The 20,746-nt window shown below is 51.3% G+C and overlaps 2 protein-coding genes across 4 annotated transcripts in view; one reads left to right on the top strand and one right to left on the bottom strand.

Annotated features, from left to right (window-relative positions):
• Nucleotides 1–5,557: 5,557 nt before the first annotated feature.
• On the bottom strand, nt 5,558–6,174 carry LOC116073602 (keratin, type I cytoskeletal 9-like). Its single transcript, XM_031345684.1, has 2 exons — nt 5,879–6,174; nt 5,558–5,813 (listed from the first exon to the last, which is right to left on the bottom strand). Exons 1-2 carry the CDS (start codon nt 6,172–6,174, stop codon nt 5,558–5,560), a joined length of 552 nt encoding a protein of 183 aa, XP_031201544.1.
• Nucleotides 5,759–20,746, top strand: part of Grik4 (glutamate ionotropic receptor kainate type subunit 4) — a 433,126-nt gene continuing 418,138 nt past the window's right edge. For 2 of the 3 annotated variants that reach the window (XM_031343458.1, XM_031343457.1), the window contains exon 1: nt 5,868–5,928. The gene's annotated coding sequence lies outside the window, so the exon portion shown is untranslated. Of the gene's footprint in view, nt 5,929–20,746 lie in introns of all 3 variants that reach the window. The other variant, XM_031343459.1, reaches the window with a different exon arrangement.

Here is a 20,746-nt window from a genome sequence, read left to right as displayed (position 1 = left end):
TGTGTGTGTGCAACTGAAGGTGCCCAAGGAGGCCAGAGGGCTCAGATGCCCCTGAAACTGAAGTTCTAGGTAGTTGAAGTTCTAGGTAGTTGTGAGCTGCCTGATGTGGATGCTGGGAATTGAACTGGGGTCCTCTGAAGAGCAGTACGCACTCTTCTGCTAGGCAGCCCATGGCTTTTTGAAGAACTAATGGACGTGACAGTTTCTCTCTTTCATTGAGTGGAAGTGGAAACTGAGGCATGCGTAGTGGGGATAAGCCAGGGCCTCACACTGGGCACCAGAGCAGGGCTGCAGAGCTTGGACACCTAGAGAGTATAATCTAGATTTTTCATTTTCATTTCAGCGTGAACAGTGATCTATGCCCAGGCTAATGAAATGGAGATAAGAAGTACTGGGGGAAGGGAGTGCCATCCTAACAGCTGTCAAGAGTGGGCAGGAGCTCTTCAACACTCCACGGAGCCTTTGCAGCTAGCTCGGCTGAGCAAGGGGGTGGCGTGAGGCTTGGAAACTGTGTGTGTCCACTTCACTTGCCACACGTATTTGCTTTTTGACAGTACATGCCTGTTATGCCATTGGCTAGAGGCACTATTTAATCTGGTCTTTCAAAGCTTGAGTAAAAACCAAAGAATGTTTTTTCTTCTTCTTTTTAAAAAAGATTTATTTATTTTAGGTATTTGAGTGCTCTATTTGCATGTACACTTGTGTGTCAAAAGAGGGCAACAGACACCATTACAGATGGTTGTAAGCCACCATGTGGTTGCTGGGAATTGAACTCAGGACCTCTGGAAGAGCAGACAGTGCTCTTAACCACTAAGCCATCTCTCCAGACCCCAATATTTCTTCTAACGTCAATTTTGTTTGCAGACTAGTTTTGTTAGACATCATCCTTTACTGATGAGCCATACCTCCCTCCAACAGGTGGCAATAAGGGCATAGGAATTCTTCTGATCTGGAATTTGAGAGATGAGTTCTGATAGGGTCAACAGACAATACTGCAATATGGATGTATAATCAGACTCTTGCTTCCTTCAACTTCAAGGTTCTTTAGTGTGAACAACGCCAAGCCTAGATTTTGCAAAGAGATCAAATTTAGTGTGTACCCATCATGTCATAGTTGCTGGGTAGATAATTTTTATCTGACCCTGGCCCATTCTAATGTGCCAGAATTGTGATCACCCCACTAACCCTTATTCTGTATAGGATTATTATTCTCTGTGAACTTGTGGCGACCCTTTACAGGGACCCTGGGGAAAGAGACTGCAGGCGTATTTGATAGTGTAGGAGCAGTCCCCAGCAAGATTCAGAGCTTCCCGGGTGCAGCTGGTAGCTCAAGCTTAAGGGGCAAAGACCAGAGAACAGGCTGTGCTGAGCAGCTCTCCAGAAATGGTTGATAATCAGAACCAGCAGTGGGCAATATTCATCCATGACTGGATGACCCCAGGCAAAGGTGACAGCAACCATAAACAGACATGAAGATCCTCAGTAGCAAGAAACAGAATCAAGACCCCCCCTCTTCACCCTCCACCCCAGGTGCAAACTGTCCTGTTGTAAGCTTTTGACAGCCTAGCAGCTCCCCTTTATGGTGAGAAAGAGGTTGGAATCCCTGGCCCAACTGGTCTTCATTCTATGTCTTATTTGCATATACACAGTCAACCAATCAGGTCTTTATAACTCAGGTGCCTGGGCTGTCTGTGGTCAAACCTATAGTGGGAGAAGAAAGGAGGGAAGTCCTTTTGCCCTTAAGATCCCCTGGAGACAGATTTCTTCTCTTGAGATCCCCTGGAGACAGACCTCTTCAAAACTCCTCCTGCTCTAGAGACTGCCCTGACCATCTGTTCTGCCGTTACTCCTGTTTGGTCTCCAGAGGAATGCTCTCGGTTGGCATTCCAAGGGCTTCCTGGAGCCTCTTGGCGACTTCTTGGTTGGTTCTGGGCTATCAACAGGGAGTTTGGCCCTGTCACTCATGTGTGGAGACCCTCGATTCTATATTCCAATGGTTACTCCCATGTAAATAAATTCCTCTTATTTGTTCACTCTCTGCTGTCTGCCTATACCATTCTTGGAGGGGATGGGCAAGACAAGGGTCAAGTCAGAGACAGGAGAACCCACCATCTCCTACTGAGGACAAAATATTCTGCTTCATGACTATAACTACTGAGGCAAAATACAAAGAGGGGAGAAGCTAAAATATAAATATGGGAGAACAAGTTCACAGGCTATTAGAGCAGACATGAAACAAATAAGTGAGCATAAACCCTAACGAGTACAAGAGAAGACCGCATGAAAAATTAGTCCTGCCGGGAAGGGATTAGATAGCAAGGTCGGAGAAACTTCTGGAAGGGATGATTCTTAAAAGATTTGAATGGTAAAAATGTACTCATGGGGATGGAGAGATGGTAACTGCATATGCGCACACACACATACACACGGACATACACAGACACATGTACAGACACACAGACACACACACCGTCCCATGCACTTGTGTATCTGTGTGGAATTCCAGGCAGAATTCAACATTCTAAGGCTCAGTGGCATAAAACTGGGTGAGCAGAGAAGTCAGGCGCTTTGTGGTTTTGTTTTGGGACAGGGATTCATGTAGGTCAGAACTTGGACTCACACTTGGTTATGCAGCCAAGGATGCTTTTGAATCGCTCTTCTCTCCCCTACTTACCAAGTAGGGTTATAGGCACGGACCACTATACTCACTTTATGAGGTACTGAGGATTGAGACAAACACTCTGACAATAGATTTCCCAGCGTCAAAGAGCTTTGGTACCGATGAAGCATGCTGTGGGGAGAGGTGGAAGATGGGCTAGCAGCAACCTTTGACCTGTGCAGAGGCAGGTTGGACTCAACTTTACCTTATGGGTTCCATTAGGTCAGTAGAAAGCCAGGTAGTTTGTGGTCCTGACATCCATCTGACAGTTGATTGAGGAAAGACTGAAGGGAGCTGACCTCTCAAACCTGGAACCAGTTGGAAATGGTTGGAACCGTCCTCAAGAGGGGATAGCAGATGATATGTGGACAAGCTACTTGGTTGCCGGGGGTCTCAGTTGGCCTCAATTTTTTGGGTCATCGTCAGCTTGTATTGAACTTTCACAGGTGCTTCTGGGATAGATGCAGTAGACATAACTCAGAGCAAGCACTTCTCTTTGTGGCTATACCTGAGGCCAATGTAAAGAGAGAAGAGCTAAAAATAAACACAGAGAACAAACTTATACAGGCTCTAGCAACCAAAGAACTTGGATCCACCAGCTAATCAGGATGGCCAGGGACACTGAGTTCTGTCTGTCTAGCCCAGCATGGGAGCTGGCTGTGAGTGATGCTTCAGGCAAGAGGGCCCTGTTTTCCATCTCCTCTGCTTTTACCATGCAAGACACAAGGCAGCTCTTGTGGTCTGACCTCTCCTTACTCTCCAGAGGCAATCTGGAATGAGCTTCCTGCTTTTATAAGTTACCTTGGGTGGGGTTGAATTTGGACAAGTGGCACTGGCTATGAGGAATAGAGAGGGAGTCCAAGTATTGAGTACCTCATGTCCTCAGCTACCTAGATGGGGAGGGGGAGACAAGGCCATGGCTAGGGAATAGCTAAGTAAGGATAAAGGGGCTTTTCTGGCACTGGTTTGCAAGCTCTCCTTGTTTCTGGGGGCAGAGACTTAAAGAAGACAATCTACACTTATAGGAAGTGAAGAGACTGGAGTTCTCACAAGGCTACAGGTTACCTGCGACGCTATGCTGAAGACCCTCACACCTTCCTTGGCTCCTAGAATGAGCTTCCAAAGCCAAAGAATACAAAGAAATGTTTGTCATACTGAATTATCTTCCTATCCTAACTCTTTTTAAAAGATTTGTTTATTTATTTTATGTATATGAGTATACTGTAGCTGTATAGATGGTTGTGAGCCTTCATGTGGTTGTTGGGAATTGAACTGAGGACCTCTGCTCGTTCTGGCCCAACGATTTATTTATTATTATATCTAAGTACACTGTAGCTGTCTTCAGACATACCAGAAGAGGGTGTCAGATCTCATTATGATGGTTGTGAGTCACCATGTGGTTGCTGGGATTTGAACTCAGGACCTTTGGAAGAGTGGTCAGTGCTCTTACCCACTGAGACATCTCACCAGCTCCCTATTCTAACTCTTAAATCTCTATGGTTGTGCTGTTGTTGAATTCTTCCAGTAGACTAAGAAACATGCATGTCACTTTGAAGTCACCGGGGACTATGAAGTGACTTATCCTGGTCACAGGAATGCCCCTCACTGCTGTCAGCCCAGGGCAGGTACTGCATACGCGACTGTCCTCTTGCTCATGCACATAGGTTCTAGCATTCCAAGGCAGGGAAAGGCACTGCATTTACCTCAGGATGGGATGTCCCACAGGCCACTTTAAACTCATTCAGGAGAGAGGATTAAGTTTACCTTGCCATCTACCTTGCAAAACTGATGTGAAAGCCTTTGGAAATGACACTTGAATAAATGGTGTAGTCTTGACACAGGAAAAGGGTTAAAAAAAAAGTACTGGACTGAAGAAATGGAGTTCTATCCAACATAGAAACTCCTGTCCAGTATGGCGGATCCCGTGCCAACAGAACACGCATAAAGCCCAGTCTGGGAGTGGAGGAGGGAGAGAGAACAGGCTCTTGCAACCACATTCCTCCCTCCTAGCAGGTAACTCAGGGCTGGCCCAGCCTTGCTGTCCTTCCGACACGGCACACAGAGTGTCAACAAATATCCTGTAGTCCATGCATATTGTCTCCCAGGCCCAAGAACCAACCAAGTATGTCTAGAACCAATCCCTTCGCGGAGACTTTAGGGCAAGCAGGTGGTTGAGTGTGAGGGCAGAGGGGGAGAAGTTTGGGAGGCCACTGGCATGGATGATTTCCGGGTTTGTCTAAGGCTGAGACTCTGGATTTGAAATGTGGAGCTAATCAGTTTGAGGAAGTCACTTGTCCCCGAGGCCTCCTGTTCCCCTGACCTCTCCTTTTCTAGCCTCCTTTGAAGGCTATGATGTAGTCAAATGATCCCTTAACCTCAAACCAAGAAGCTTGGTTCTTTCTAGGTCTGATCCCCTGCTCTTGGTGAAGGGTGAGTCTTTCACCTTTCCTAGCCGAGGTTTCCTAATGTGTAGCATCAAGTGACAACTTCTCCCAGAAGGTCTGTGTGCACAAACCAGTGGACTACCAAACGTGAGCTGTGTGGTTCTTCAGCTTCCTGAAACATTGTGGTCTATCTAAAGCAAAGCTTCGCCCAGCTCGTTCCACTACCGAGGAGGCCTCAGTCTCTAGCTTTGGCCCCTAAAACGCCACCAGGAGTCGCCCTTCGCCCACCGAAGCAGGCCAAGCTAGTAACTCCCGCGGACCCGGGCGGGCTGCCCCTTGGCGCTGGGTGGTGGAGTGTGCCCCACCTCCTCACTTGGGTGTGTGTGGGGGGGTCAGTCCTCTGCAGCGCCCACCCAGACCCCCCATCCCCGGCCCGTTGTCTCCCGATCGGCCGGATCAGGGAAGCTGCAAGTTTGGCCCCGGCTGTTCCGGCCCCCGCCGCTCGACCGCCCGGCTACCTAGGTCCGGGTCCCCAGCTAAAGGACCCCTCCGGGGAGTGGAGATACCCGCGGCCGCGGCCCCGGAGGGACGCCCCCTCCCCGGCCGGCCGCGTGCGGGACCGCCGCAGTACCCTCGCTGCCCGCCGGGCGGCGCCCCAGCGCCTCTCCGCGCGCCTCCCGCGCTGCCCGCTCCCGGCTCGCTCGCAGCCGGACACAGACTCTGCCTTCGGCTGCTGGCGGATCGAGCTGGAGCCGCCGCCGCCGCCGCCGCTGCGGAAGAAAAAAAAAAAAAGAAAAAAAAAAAAAAAAGGGAAAACAACAGCCCGGCCGCCGGCCGAGCAACGTCGGGTCCCCCGCTCGGCGCCCGGAGTGCGGAGCCGCCCAGGTAAGGGCAGCGGCCCCCGCGCCGCCCCCGGCTCGCGCCCTGCGATGTCCCCCCGCGCCCCCCGGGGCTGCGCCGCACCCCGACTTCTGACGTCTTCGCCGCTAGCTTCCTCCGGGCCGCGGCCCGCACCCTGCCTGGCCCCGCTCCCGCCTCCAGCTGCCCAGTCCCCCGCACTCTGATGCCTGCGACCCCGGATTCTCCCGCTGAGCCCCCGCTACCTTGCCCCGTACTTCCTCTAGTCTCCATCCCTGCCTGCTTTCCCCTGCGCCTCCTCTCCTCCGCTCCGGTCCTCCCGCTGTGATCCTCCCTCTTCCCAGTCCAACTCCCAGCCCAGCCTCTGCCCCCTGCAGGGATGACGGCCCCTTCCCGACACTGGCGATTCTACCCCGCCTCGTCACCCTCGGCTTCTACGGGCCGCTCTTCCCCGCCACAGTCCTCTGTCAGAGCAGCCCGGCTTCTGAGCCCCCTTCCCCCTTCTCTCTTTGCCATCTGTCTTGACCACCCCTGCTCCGACCCTGGACTCCGGCCACCACCACACCCCCACAACCCTGCACGCCGTCTTGCTTTGGGCCAAGCCAGCGTCCTATCAGAAATGACCCTCCTTCTTGCGACTAATGGGCCTCTTAGCCATCCCACCCTAGTTCACCCGAGTGGGAAGTGAGGGAAAAACTCTGGAGACCTGCATTGGGCGCTAGAGGGGGGAGAGGATAGGTGGAGGGGGAGGGGAGCTCAGGAGATGTTCTTTAGTGAGGACCCGGCAGAGCCGGAGTGGTTCCGACCTAGCTTGGGGTGGAAGGCGCCCTGGTGACGGCTGGGACAGGGGGTTTGTCCAAGGCGCCAAGAGCACCTGTGCCTCCCTCCCCTGGCTCCCTGGAGCTGAGGAAAGTGAGGGAGGAGGTGGAGCCTGGGGAGAGTTGGCCCAGGGCTTTGGGGTGGGGGGAGGCGCGACCGAAAGGATAGACAGGGCCCGCCGGCCAGGTTGCCTGGCAGTGGCCAGGCTATGCAGGCTGAGCTGGTCCCCGCTTGGACCTTGGGCTGTGTGGTTCTTGGCATCTCTACTTGATGCTGCCATCTTCCTCCTGGTGCTGTTGTCTGGTGATGCCACGCGGTGCCACCTCCCTGCCTCCCTCCAGTGGCTCTTCTGGGCATGTCTCCCAGGGGCCTGGGTTGTCTGGAAAGAGGAGGGGAACTCTGGCTGGGCCTGGCCACTGTGCCTGGCAAGTAGGTATCTCTTGAGACCAGGGCAGGAAGGCTGAGGATTGGCCAAGAGGATTGAGCCCTGCCAGGGACAAAGAGAACTACCTTCTTTTTGGCTCCCGTGGGTCCTCTGGTGGTAGTGGTAGAGCACCTGGAAAAGCTAGCCTTGTGTCCCCTGGGGCAGAGCTGCAGGGGTGTGGCTTGGGAAAGAGCAATCCTGTCTTGCTTAGTCCTGGAGTGTCCTAGTGGTGGCAAGGGGTTGGAGAGGTCAGCTGTGTCCCAGCTCTGCCAGGGAAGAAAGCCCCTGGAGTTCCACTGGGCCTCCCCGGGCTGGCTTTATTTGCGGAGGCCGTGGCTCATGCTTCATCGTTAATCAGGTTTATTATTTTCCTCACTGGCTGGATGTGTTCCTCAAGGTCGTGACCCTTTGGAGAGTTAATCTAGTAGGCACACGTTACAGTGTCTGGGTTTGTTTAATTTTCCAGATTATGTTCATTTTATGTGGCCTGGGCTTGCCCCACCAGCCTTGCGTCTGTCTCCAGCTCCATCCCGTTTTCCTGGACCTGTAGGCAGGGTTGGTTCTAGCAGGAGGCGGAGGGGGGAAGAAGGGGGAGAGTGGGTTTGATGGGGTGGGGAGTTGGGTTTTCATGTTTTCCCCCTCTTCTCTAGACATCTCAATCTTGACTGAAGCTTTCTCAGCTCTGAAAGTTTGCTCTTTAAAGCTTTCCAGTCTGGGCTTCCTTAGAATGCAGAGAGAACTTCTGCACGACAGAGGGAAGTGGACTCTTCTGGAGGAGATGCAGGAAAGCCTGAAGAGTCCAATTGTAGGGTGACCAGGCCTGGGTAAAACAGAAAGCCCAGCAGGAGGCCAGAGTGCCTGATGAGGAGGGCAGCTGTGCTTTGTGCCTGGAAGAGGCATGCTTGTCCTGCCACTGAGTACTCATCCCTTCTGAGCGACAGTCTTCTGCAGGCCTCGGCATGCTGCACAGGAGGCCCACTTCAGCCTCAGTAGCATTCGCTGTGTCTGCCAGCAGCCACGAGTCATATTGGCTGGCCCACGGGAACTGAAGCTCAGAGAGCTACACTTGCTCCAGGCTCTGGTTTGCAGTCCTGTGCTCTTGCTCTGGGCTGTCCAGAAAGCCCGTCCCAGCTCATACTTCCCGTTCACCCTCTGATTCACAGAACCTCCAGCATCAGAGTAGCTGACAACTTTGGTCTCCAAAGTGGGTCCCCATCTCAGCTGCCCTCAGCATCCATGGGCTACAGGATACAGAGCACAGGCTTTTGCTTAGAATTGATGGCCCTCTGTAGGCGGGTCCCAGCATCATGACAAGGCCTCAGGAGTGAACTGCCTACCCCTCAGCACAGGCACCATATGGTCTCATTCACACCCATTCTCCTTTCTGCCCTGTACAACCTCCTGAACGACTAGAACCTTCTACAGCCTGGAAGGGCAGAGGCTCCAGCTGTTAACTGGAGACACCTGAGTTCCCATCCCCACAACATTTCCTGCATGACCTTGGCTGAGCTGCCTAACCCTTCTCTAAGTCTTGCTTTTCTCACCTGTAAAACCTGGACAGGGCTCTGCTTCATAAGGCTGCTGCCAAATGGACTTGGTAGTTGAGGTTGGGCATCTAGGATGTATTGCCTGTGTGGCCCCTCCCCCTCTTGCATGGAGCTTGTTTTTTTAGATTCATTTAATTTTTTTATTTTATGAGTACACTGTAGCTGTACAGATGGTTGTGAGTCATGGTTGCTGGGATTTGAACTCAGGACCTTTGGAAGAGCAGTCAGTGCTCTTAACCGCTGAGCCATCTCTCCAGCTCTACTCCCCTCCTCCTTTTCCTCGATGGGCTTGGTTCAGCTACTAGTCCTGCCTGGTGTTGAGAATGATTTGTCCTTCTCATGTGTCCCGACCAGACAGTGGATCCCTGAGGGCCAAAGCCTTTGCCTGACACCTGTTCACATTCTCTCTCCTTCAACGGTGTAGGGCTGCCCTTCAGCCCCTGTAACTTGGCTCTGTTCTTAGTGGGGATGTAAGAACTGTATGTTACTTAATTATACCATTTGCTACCTAAAATAGAGGACCCCTTATGTTGAACAAATCTGATACAAAAAACAATACCACAGAGTCAGGCTGCCTAAATTATGGGAAGGGAGGAGAGAATCAATTTAATATTGTATTGTCTGAGAATTCTGCTTGTTTCGCTCAATCACCTGGCTGCCCTGTGAGTTAGGTAGGAGCATTTGGGTCTTTACAAATGAGGGCTGAGGTCCCTGGGGGCTCTACAATGTTCCATACTCAGTCCTGTGACAGGAACCAATGACAGCTTCACACTCCAGCTTCCTCCCTCCACTTGGGCATCATTTGCTTTCAAAAGCAGGGATGGCTGGATACCCCATTCACTTGCATCCAGCCCAGGGTACTCAGAGTCCCTTAGCTCCACAGGGATCCACCCACCCTTCTTTGTGCCCATATAGGATTTGGATGAAAAGCATTCCAGGCACCTGTTCCAGTTGAAAATGGCAACTTGATCGTTAGTGTGTATGTATGGATGCTGTGTGCAGATGTGTGCAGATGTGTGCATGCTGGAGTCGGCAGGGGGCTCAGGGATAGGAAGGCTTTGCTAGAGGAGAGTGAGTAGGAGCTGTCCAAGCAGAGCAAGGGGAAAGAGAACAGGGGGAATGGGCAGACTGGACAGGGCAGGTGAAGAAGGCATGTCCACCCCAAGGGTTCTATTAGGAGCACAGACTTAATTGAATCTGAGAAGTCCCTGACCCGACAAAGGGAAGAAAGACTAAGCTGGCTGCAGCAGGCTGGGGGAGTTGTTGAAGATTCTTGGGCCAAGGAGTCTTATGCTGAAAGAGGGGTTGAAGGCTAAGAGGGGAGGGTGATGACAATGGAAAGGGGGAATTTGGATGACATTTCCAAGGCACAGCAGAATGTGCAGGCAGATTGGTAACAGCAGATGAAGGAGCAGGGAGTGTTTGGATAACTTTGAGATTTCTAGCCTGGGAGCCCAGAAAGAAAGAGTAATGCAGTTTTTTAGGAATAAGAAAGCCAGAAGGGTACCCTCTTTGCCCAGACTGTGTGGAGCATTTGGCGACTGGGTTAGTGGCCCATGAAGTTCCTAGATAGCAACTGAGCAGTCCTAGGCAGAGCTGAGCCTCAGGCACGTGCTGCCAGGGGACTGTCATATAACAGGTTTGATTCTGGGATCTCACCTCCCATCCTCCTGCCAACTCTGCTGCCCCCCTTTAGGACACCTGCACCCCAAGTCTAGCACTAGCTCATCTCAGTATCTGGAGACTTCCTGGAAACCAAGAGGAGTTTCTGTCTGAGCCGGAGAAGCCACTATATCACTTTTGTTCATTGAGATGTCCCTAAGCGTGACAGAGCAGGTACAAGTAAATATTTGTTCTTGTTAAGGGTCTCCAACTCAGGCTGATCCAGTGTTTGCCTCAGAGAAAAATGCGTAGGCTGTAGGGCCTCAAAACTGCAGGGGACAGACAGCCCTAACCTCAATGCTCAGACCACACTTCCTGATCTTGTGACCCACCCCTCTTATCTGTGTCCAGCCACAGGGTCTTGTTTGTACAGGCAACAGTCCCAAGGATTGCCAGGTCTCCAAGCTGGCAGACCTCTGAGGCTGTATCCAGTGGCTGCTCAGGACTAGAAAGCCCGTGAGAAGTCTATACAGTCACTGTGAGCACAGCAAGTAAGTCCCATCTCCTCCTCCACAGCCGCTCCCCCTCCTCATCTGTATCTCAGGAAGCAGCTTTGTCAGTGGGAGGATGGCCAGGTGGTTGTCCTAGTATCCTTTAGATTGTGTGTAGGATACTGTTTGCTGTTTTGGCTATGAAAAGATTGACAAGAAAGCTGGGATATCCTTAGAGTCAGCCAGAGAATCTTGGGGAGGAAGGATTGCTAGGGACCAGGAGGAAGTAATAAGGAACCCATCTCTTGGGCCTGGGAAGTCCTAGTGCTGACCTGAGACTAGGTGGTTTGCAGTAAATACATGTTTAGACTAGGAGTTTAAGGGCTACAGTTAAAGAGGAGGATTTAATAGAATGAGAAATCAATAGCTTGGAGGAGGTTAAGATGTGTAAGTGAGCGGCCGGCTCCAGGGCACTTAATAAAAAAGAAAAGTTTCAGATGACAGAAGATGGAGGCACAGCCAGGCAGAGAACTAGATTGACTCCTCTCTCCAGGTGCCGAGGTATGGAGGCTCCAGCATCGGAGTGAGGGGCAGTCCTCTGCTGGCTCTCTTGGGGGTTACAAAGCCTGGATGCCTCCCTTGTCCCCTCAAGGCTTGGCAATACTGTGGTTGGTGCTGTAGCTGAAAATGCCTCACTCTCTTCGAGATTCAGCAGTGGGGTGTTGGGGGGTGGGACAGAGGCTGAATCAGCCCCTGGAGCCTCAGCAGGTGAGGGATGTGCCTGGCAGTGGCTGTGCTTGTTCACATTAGCAGGATGATTACGCCTTCATTTCAGAGCCTGCCACTCAAGACTGTAGAGCAGTGAGCGGTTGGTTCTCAAAGTTCCTAGTGCTGGTACCCTTTAACACAGTCCCTCACGTGTGCTAACCCTCAACCATAAAAGTATTTCATTGCTACTTCATAACTGTAAATTTGCTATTGTTATGAATTTTAAGGTAAATATGTGATATACAGGGCATCTGACATGCAACCCCTATTGGGGTTGTGAACCACAGGTTGAGAACCACCGCAGTAGAGTAGGGTGTCTCTAGGAAGGTTGGTAAAGGATGGCCTGTGCTGCTCTTTGGGGAGGTGGTGGAGCCTGTTTTTCTGTCTTTCCTTCCTTCCTTTATTTTTCTTTCTAAAGTCAATGGAGTCTAGACTGGATTTAGAATCAGAGATTGAGAAGGGAGGGATCTAGGGTCCAAGGAGCCATATATCTAAGCTAACAGCAGGGCCTCAACAGAGCTGATTCAGAAGGGCTGGTAGGAACCATCATCTCAAATGTTAGTAAATAGGGGGAGATCACACCATCATTTGAGGGTAAGCCAGGTCAGGGTCAGGACTCTTGCACCCGGCTTAGTCTCTGTCTGAGATCCGAGATGGAAGGTCACCTGCCATTTGCCCAAAGGGTGGGACAGTGATACTTAGGAACACCTACTCCTCACAAAACCAAGAATCTTATGCAGAATAAAGCAGCATTTGCCGGGCAGTGACACTTGTTTGGCTGCTGGGAAAACTGAAAGCCAGTAGGTTAAACAGATCATAGGATCTGGTTCCTGGAATGTCTTGAGGTTGTGCTCCTGTGGATGATTCTCCAGCCTCTGTCCCCTCCTCATTTCCTGAGAACGACCATCATCGAGTGCCCGTGTGTCTCCGGTGCTGCCGTGGGTTCAGTGTGTCCTGAGCTGCCCTCCAGCTCAGAGAAGTAGCTGCTGCTAAGCTCCTCGCTATGGCACCCATAGGCACAACACTTGCCCCAGGTGACACCTAGTGACGAACAGAACCTGAGTACAGATTAGAGCTTGGGTCAGGCTCCTGGTCTTCAAGATGCCTTGGTGGGTGGTTGTAAATGTGGAGGATGTGACAGGCCCCCATTCCAAATGCCTAACATACTGTGGATGCTCGTTTGGTGCACATGACTTCTAAATTTGCTAGGTTTTACCTTCTGTCCAACCATATCTTTGTGCTTTGGGTCCTCGTTCAACCCCCCTCCTTGGGAGCCCAATCTTCACTGGGATGTGAAGATTTCCAACTGGCAAGAAACAAAGCTAGCACTCAATTTCAACCTCCCTGGGGAGTGTGGTCAGGAAGGTGACAGTGGGTGTGGGGCATCAGAGATCTGAAACACACTTAACCTGGTGGAGGCAGCAGTTGCTCTATCCCTGGTCCCCTCTATGTGTCCCTGTGTCACATATGGCTATGCATCCGCTTATGACTGTAAGTTTATGGGCACACGGTGGGGACAGGCAGGTACTCTCCAAGGCTGGCTCCTACAAAGTGTGTCCCGCTATCTACCAAATCTTCTAGGTGTCTGAAGTCTTCAAGGCAGAAGGACCACTGCTCTGTGAGTTTCTTGGTAATTAGGTGATGCCGCACCTAGCCCATCCGAGGGCCCCAAATTCAGATGACCCAAATTTAAGAGCACAGGGTGGGACAACTAGGGGAGAATGCTCACCAGTCTATTTGAGCTAAAACAGCACCATCCACCTCCCTTCAGAAATAGAAGAGGCTGCCTGCAACCAAGTGCATTGACTAGAATAATATCTCTGCCCAGTGAGGTGCATAGACAAAAACAAAGCAATTGGTCTATCAGCAACATGGAATCGCCAGTGCCCTGGCGGGCTCTCATCTCGACTCAGCTATCCAGAGCTTGACCTTGGGCACAAGGGGTTGGGGCCAGAGCTGACCTTTGTCCTGTATCCTGGGTCAGTGTTTCTGTTGTGTTTCTTGTTCCCTACCTCTGTTCGGAAGTGTTACTGTGAGTTCTCCCTCACCGGCAACCCCACACTGTCACCGTTAGTCTTCCTATGGGCTCTTGTCCAAGGTCACACAGCTGAACTGCAATGCCACTCTGTTTGCTCCAGCACCGTGTCCCCTCCCTGGCTAGGGTCTCCCTGAAGAGCTGGAGATGTGTATATTGGAGACTACAGTCCCCAGAAGTGTAGAAACTAACATGTCTACCTGGACATAGTCAGGTGGATGGTGGCAAGGAGAAGCCAGGCAATGCTTGGAATGCTTTAGGGAAGTCCTCAGACCACTTGCTGGCCTTATAGAAGTGGGGTGTACTCAGTATCCTGTCCTTAACAGTGAGGGTGGGGCCAGTGAGGGAGCAGGTGCTCAGTGCACAGTAGTCAGTGGGCTTTGAGGGGGATTTCTTTGGAGGTACCTGGCTATAGATGCTATACCTGGGACTCTGGTTTTTCAGTGAGCCTCAGGGCACCCAATGACCTTCAGCACACAGATGTCTGGTGTTGAGAGTCCACTGTGTAGATCTCAAAGCACGTTTCTCATCTTGTATGGCATAGTTACCCTCAGGTTAGTGTAGCTCACAGTGAGATAAGGCAGTACATGGATAATCTGGGGGCTGCCTGGATCTTGGTCCATCTGCTCCTGGCACCAGGAAGTCTGTGATGGGGAGATGGATGGAGATTTGGGCTGAGGCATTTCAGGTAGCAGCTGTGATTGTAGATCAGGGTGGGGTACACAGCTTCTATAAATGAGAAGCAGGCTCTGGGAACAGAAGCCAGATCTGGGGGTGATAGTAAAGGTGACTGATGTGACCTAGGGCCTATTCATTGATAGAAAGCCTACGTCATTGGTAGTGTCCTCAGCATCAGAGGAAAAGAGTCCTAGGAAAAGACCCATCAATGTGGGAACAAGAGGTATAGGGATCTAGGAAGACTTCTAATCTCCCGTGACCTTTTATCACCTAGTCCCGAACTCACTGAGCCTGTCCCATGGACTCTTCTGTAGACACTAGCCCATGTTTCTGGCACTACTCAGGGCTCTGAGCAGGTACCCCTTCTTTACCCATTTAGCTGATTGACATCAGTGCCTGCAAGGTGGATTGAAGGAAGCCTGTGGTCTAGTGTGAGCTCCATGGGTGAGAAAAGATCAACTTAGGATAACGGACCTAAGCACAGACTTCTTTGTTTCGTCTCTAAGTGGGGAAACCTGAGGCTCAGAGAGGAGAAATAACTCCCCTCTTGGAGAGGACTTGGGAATCAGGATTTCCATCCAGGCTCCCTGTCTCCTGGATCACTGATCTCGCTCCTTATTCCCATGTGACCTTTCATGAAAAGAGAGAGGGCACAGCCCTGCTACCCTGCTTCCGCCTGGCTGAATGTAATCTTTCATCCCCTGCCGGAACCCACCTGCTAGCCAGCCACTGGAGGCACATGGAGAAGAGACTGTAGGGTGTGTATAAATCCACCTAGATCACAGAAACGTCGGATCTGAGACCAGCTTGGCTGTATTGTCCAGGTTGGAATGGGCAGGGCAGGGCAGGGCCAGGCAAGCTGATCTAAATTAACTAAATTGTATACAATCTAAAGGAACTTCCAAGAGCTAGCAGAACTGTGGGAAGGGAGGACTTAGCTTCCTAGGGAGGGGCTGGCTTGATTTGTAGGAAGCTGTCTAATGTAAGAGTGAGGAGACAGGAGCTGGCTGGACAACTAGCATGAGTCTCTCTTTGCTTACTTTACAGCACAGGGTAAGCCAGTGGGCTTATTTAAATGTTGTAAGGACAACAACATCTATAAATCCTTAAATCAGAAAGTTTGTCCAGTACATTTGGTGTGATTTTATTCATATAAATTTCAAAGATGGTAACAGAAGCCAGGGTTACAGATACCCTTGGAGGGGCCCCCAGGAGCCATTGGATTGCTAGCCGTACTCTGTTTTGTGATTAGGGCATGCTAACATGAACATTCATTAGCTGGCTTGACACTTAGGTGGGCTTTCCTGACCCTGCCTTCTACTTCAATTTCAAAATTTGAGACTTAAAGTGCTTATAATGAAGGTAATGGCCAGGGCCTTATTGCTGAAATATGGCCATTTGACAGAACACTGGAGAGGAGACATGAGGTGACATTAACAAGAATTCTAGGTGGTGGTTTTTGAACATTTTATGCAGTGGGTCACATGCATTTTGTTATTCCACCCTGCAACAACCCATATTCACAGTGGGGAAACTGAGGTTTGGGGAGTTTGCTGAAAGTCACCCAGACAGCCAGACAGCAGAGGTGTGGCTCAGGCCGGATCTGTCCCAGAGAGCTGGCATTCTCAGCCTAGGGGAGTCTGCCGGACACCTGGCTGTGCAGCACTGGCCGTCTTGACCCCTTACTTGTTTAACTGGACGTCTGTCCCCACATCTGTGTCATCTTTGAAGTTCTGGCTGCCGGCCCTGCACAGCTGCAGCTTTTGTGGTAAGAGTGGGATATCCTGAATTCCTGCACTGCTCCCCGTCTGGAGATGCTTCCAGAATGGAAGTACTGAGAAGCAGGAGCTGGGGGAGTGGGGGGGGGGAAGGTCTCTGGAACTGGGGAGGGAAAAGGACTAGAAGAGGCTCTAGGCACAGGAGGGATGCTCAGCGGCAACCCTCCAGCCAACTCTCACCAGGTGAGGGAGGGAGACTTGCAGAGTTCACCCCAGCAGGAGGGGGTTGGGGTGAACCCTCTCTCAGAACCCTCAGAGGAGAGCTCTGCTGGGGATTTACAGCTTCATAGACACCTAGCTGATCACCTGGGGATGGTGGGGGCAGGGTTGGGCCTCAGAGGAGGATGCTACCTACCTTCATTCATACAAATGCACGTCTGATGTGTGGCCTTGTCTGGGAAGAGGTTGTATCTGTGTTTATAAGCTGCTAGCAAAACAAGCGTGTGAAGCTGCGTTATGATTCAAGGTTCCCGTGCAGGTAGGAGAAGGGGGCCTGGTGCTGGAGAAGGTTCCCCATTCCCGTCTAAGGCAGCCTCACTTCCCTTTGTCAGAGAGGCCTGCTCCAATCCACTCCTTCATTCTTGGAGTCTCAGACCCTAGTCTTCAGCAGTAACGTACATACATGTAACTAGGAATCTTGCTTGCTTATTGTGGTCTATGTCTTAGGCTTATGCTCAGTGTGTTACTCTGGTCATCTCTGTTTGGCTGGGGCTGGCTGGGGGCACAAACCTCTTGTGGAAAGAGGTCCCATCCATTGCATCCATTGGACAAGAGCCCATCGGCAATGCTGTTTCTGGTTCCCAGTGTAGCCTTGGGTTCCTGACTCAGGATCTTCTCACTGGCTGTCCCTCCAGCTTGGAATCCCTGCTTCTGTCTCCCTTGGGATCTCTGCTTCTGTCTCCCTTCCTTCGTACCCTTTCCTGATGCTCGTCCCCTATCCTATCCTGGACCCTTCCAGAAACAGCCCCATGTCCTTTCTCCCTTGGAGTGTGTGCCATACTGAACTCCAGCTGCCTGCCCCCTGTTCAGGCTCCCTTTTGGGCACGAGCTTAGAGGCCAGGGCTAGGTCTGTGGCCCCAAGTTAGGAAGCTTTCGCTAACATTGCCTATCCTTCTGGGTAGGTCAGTGGCCTGCTTAGGAATCAGGGGACACTAAGTCTGAGTCCTTGGAGCCCTCCACACCCTGCTCTTGCTATGCACCTAAGAGTCTGACCTTGAAAGGGCCTATGTTCTGACCACCAAGGCTCAGGTGGGGTGGGATGTCTGCCTTTGATAAATAGCTCTGTGGTCCCTGGATATGCAGGCTAATTCAAGTGCAAACAGTGTATTAGTATTTATTACTTGTGCTCCACTGCGAATAAAATTTGAGTTTTAAAAATAATGGTGAGTAAATGAATCGGTGGATAGCCAGTGGGGAGAGGAGCTGGGGAAGGTGTTTCGTGAACAGAGTGGCAGGGGACCTGGCTCTTGCAGAGTCTGCCATGGCTTCCTTGGGAAGCGGCTCCCATTTGTCTGGAATGGGGAGTAGTTCATTTGCAGGGCAGAATTTGCTGGAAAGCATATTTGCCAATGGTGGCTGCGTATCCGCAGGCTGAGGAGGTGGCTGTTGTCTGGGTGAATAGCTTCCGAATATCTATTTCAGACATCTGTGCTTAAAATCCTTAATTCGGGAAACTGTTTCCTGTGAAGTCTGTCCCTGTGCTCCAGCAAGTTTCTCTGTCTTGCCATGACTGGCTCATAGGGCAGACTGGGCTCTGCCTCATAGCGCTGAGTATGCTATTCAGAGACCTAGCAAGGGTCCCAGGAAACCAAGAATGTTCTGTAGGTGCCTTGATGCAGGAAGATTGAAAGAGCAGAGCCCATGCAGGAGCAGAGTGCAGGGGGCTTGAGAGAACCGGGCAGGGGAACCCCAAGGCAGCGACACGACACCCTCTTACTGGCAACAGACACACGCTGCTAGTCGGAGCATCACAAATGTGCACTTGAACGAGATGAGGGTTGTGGATGGAATTCGGTTGGCAGAGCCCTGGGTTCAGTTCCCAACAGGCAGGCATCCTGATCCTCAAGTATGGTGGTGCCTTGCTTATAATCCTAGTACTCCAGAGGTGGAGGCAGGAGGATTAGAAGTCCAGGGCCATCTTGGTCTATATAACAAGTTCAAGGCCATCTCAAGAGATGTGAGACCCTGTCTCAACAAGCAAACTGAGAGGCGACCTGCTGCTGGACGATTTAGGAGTCATTTTAGGTCTCAGTGTCTTAGTTTGCTTGCAAACTGGTGACGGTTCAAAACGCCTTTGTGCACTTCTCCGAGGTAGAGATCACGTCGTCTGGTCCATCCTTTCAGATACCTGAAGACAGTCCTCACACTGCCCTCCAGCCATGGCTTTGCTTAGAGCTCGGTGTCCCAAGGACCTCCATGGCACTGGGACAAGCATTCTGTGGTGGAGGGACCCACAGCCTCTTTTATCACATTGTGTTGTCAGGGATGAACCTCCAAGTTGTGGTTCCCGTGAGGTTTGTCTGTGGAAGGAGGGAAGGAAGCTCCTTCTTGCCTCGCTCTTGCTTCTGCTCAGACCCCAGTACTCCAGCGTGAGCATCAGCTCTGTTGTACACCATCCCCTCCTGCTGGGTGCTGGTGTCATCACATGGAACAGGAGCAAGGAAGCAGGTCCGTCCAGAGTCACTGCTGGAACTGAGTTCAGCCTGGCTCCTCAAGGCCCCTGCTACCTGCTAGTTTGGGTCTCTGGATGTTACAGGAGGTTAGTCAGTAATTTTTGGGTGTCACAACAGAGCAGGTGTCATGCCATCCTTCCCTGTTAATCCCGAGTGGAAACCTTTCCCCACATCCAACCCCAGATGCTTTCAGCGTGAATAACCTCAGTCCGGGTGGAAGGCACTTTGCTTTCTTTGAGCCATTGAAAGAAGTGGACATAATCTCCAAGAGCAATGGCTCCCAACCTTCCTAATGCTGCGGCCCTTTAATCCAATTCCTCACGGTGTGGTGACCCCAAGCATAAAATTATTTTCGTCGCTGCTTTATAACTGCAATTTTACTACTGTTACGAATTGTAATGTAAACATCTGTGTTTTCCTATGGTCTTAGGTAACCCCCAAAGAGGTCGAGACCCAGAGGTTGAGAATGACTTTGAGAGGGCATCAGTGGCCACTGGAAACCCCCAGGCTGTTGATGTCAGAGTGAGTGACTGTGTTAACTCAGTGCGGCTGCTCTGGCCCTCCTTCCCAAGCCCCAACTAAGCTCTCTGCCCAGTTCCTTCTGGCTACCTGAGTCCCCATGCCCACCCTGGACTGGGGCACTGGTCCAGTGGTCTTTCAGCATTAGTAGAGACTGTCCCAACAGCTGGGAGGAGGCACTGAATCAAGGTCTCCTCCGAGGAAGAAAGGGTATTGTTTAGACATTTTGTGTAAATTAGTAATATTGTGACTGTTAATTGGATGTCCATTGATCGTCTGTCAGAGGTTTGATTTACTCTGTCCTTCCCCTGGAGCCGCAGACACCGTGAAAAGCTTGCTGGTTTTACCCCACCCCCACCTCCGCTTCTCTTCTGATGTGGACTTGGGTCTCTGCACCTGCAAACCTGGTTCATTCCATTGGTTTTGTAATTAAGGTCTTTTGTTTCCCAGCTCCAGCCTTGACTCCCCTGCCCCCGCCCCCCTGCAGCCACTGTCCCAAGTGGATTCCCAGGAGTCATTCTTTAAACAGAGTTTTCTGAAGTCTTAGGTACAAGGACAAAAACAGAAGTGGCCGCTGCTGCCTTTCTTTGGGGGATTTTAGTGTAGTGTTCCGAGTGTTTCTTTGGAAGGGCAGGGGAAGGGCAGTGTCCCAGAATGCATCAAGTTGTGCTGCTGGCTGTGTTAGTTCATCTTGGTTTGTGGTTATTTGGGCCGTATGCAAATGGAACCAACTCTTTGCCAGGCCCTGCGTTCAGCACTAAGGAAGAATTCCTGAATTTAACCGAGAAATAGATAGATACTGAGTAGCATGGAGAGGCCAATGCAAGGGACATGGGGGCATGGAGAAAGGACATTCACCTTATCACGGGCAGCAGGACGGGCTTCCTGGAGGAGGCATGGTGCCCAGGAACTCTTGGGTGAAGTTTGAGAAGAAAAGGTGGAGCTGCCCCAACAGAGACGCCTCCTTAGCAGAGACAAGCCTGCAGTTGTAACTGACCCTGGGCATCCGGTTAGGAGATGGTAGGGCATGCACCTTGACTGGCCATGTCAAGGACAGTGTGCTGCAGAACCACACTCACCAAGCACAGAGCCTTACTCGAGGGGCTTTTCTTGGTGGTCTGGCTTGTCCCTTGTCACATGCAAGCTCTGTTGACAGAGTTCAGTCAGCCTCCTTGGTGAAGGACGAGGGGTATGAACTGAGGCTATCTAAATCAGGGGTGCCTGCTCCCCCATTATCCCTCCCCACCTTATAATTGCTGTGTGGCTCAAAGAGGTGATAAGAAAGGTTAGGTCTGACGTGTGCGCCAAAATGTTTTAGCTTCTTCCCGGAAGCGGCCACTGGAAGGTTTTAAGCAGAAATAGCTTTGTTGGATCTGTTATGTGGAAAATGGACAGGGCTAATACAGGCTGGAGGCAGGGACTGGCTGGGTGCCTAGGAGCCTGGTATGTTCCTATAGGGGAGAGGCTAAGCGTGGTTTGGGACATAGACGACAGGACAGCCCTGAGAGTCAG

Source organism: Mastomys coucha, unplaced genomic scaffold (genome assembly GCF_008632895.1).
Source record: "Mastomys coucha isolate ucsf_1 unplaced genomic scaffold, UCSF_Mcou_1 pScaffold23, whole genome shotgun sequence".
In the NCBI taxonomy this organism is placed as follows: Eukaryota; Metazoa; Chordata; class Mammalia; order Rodentia; family Muridae; genus Mastomys; species Mastomys coucha.
Note: the sequence above shows the minus strand (reverse complement) of the source record. Positions and strands in the feature narration are given on the sequence as shown.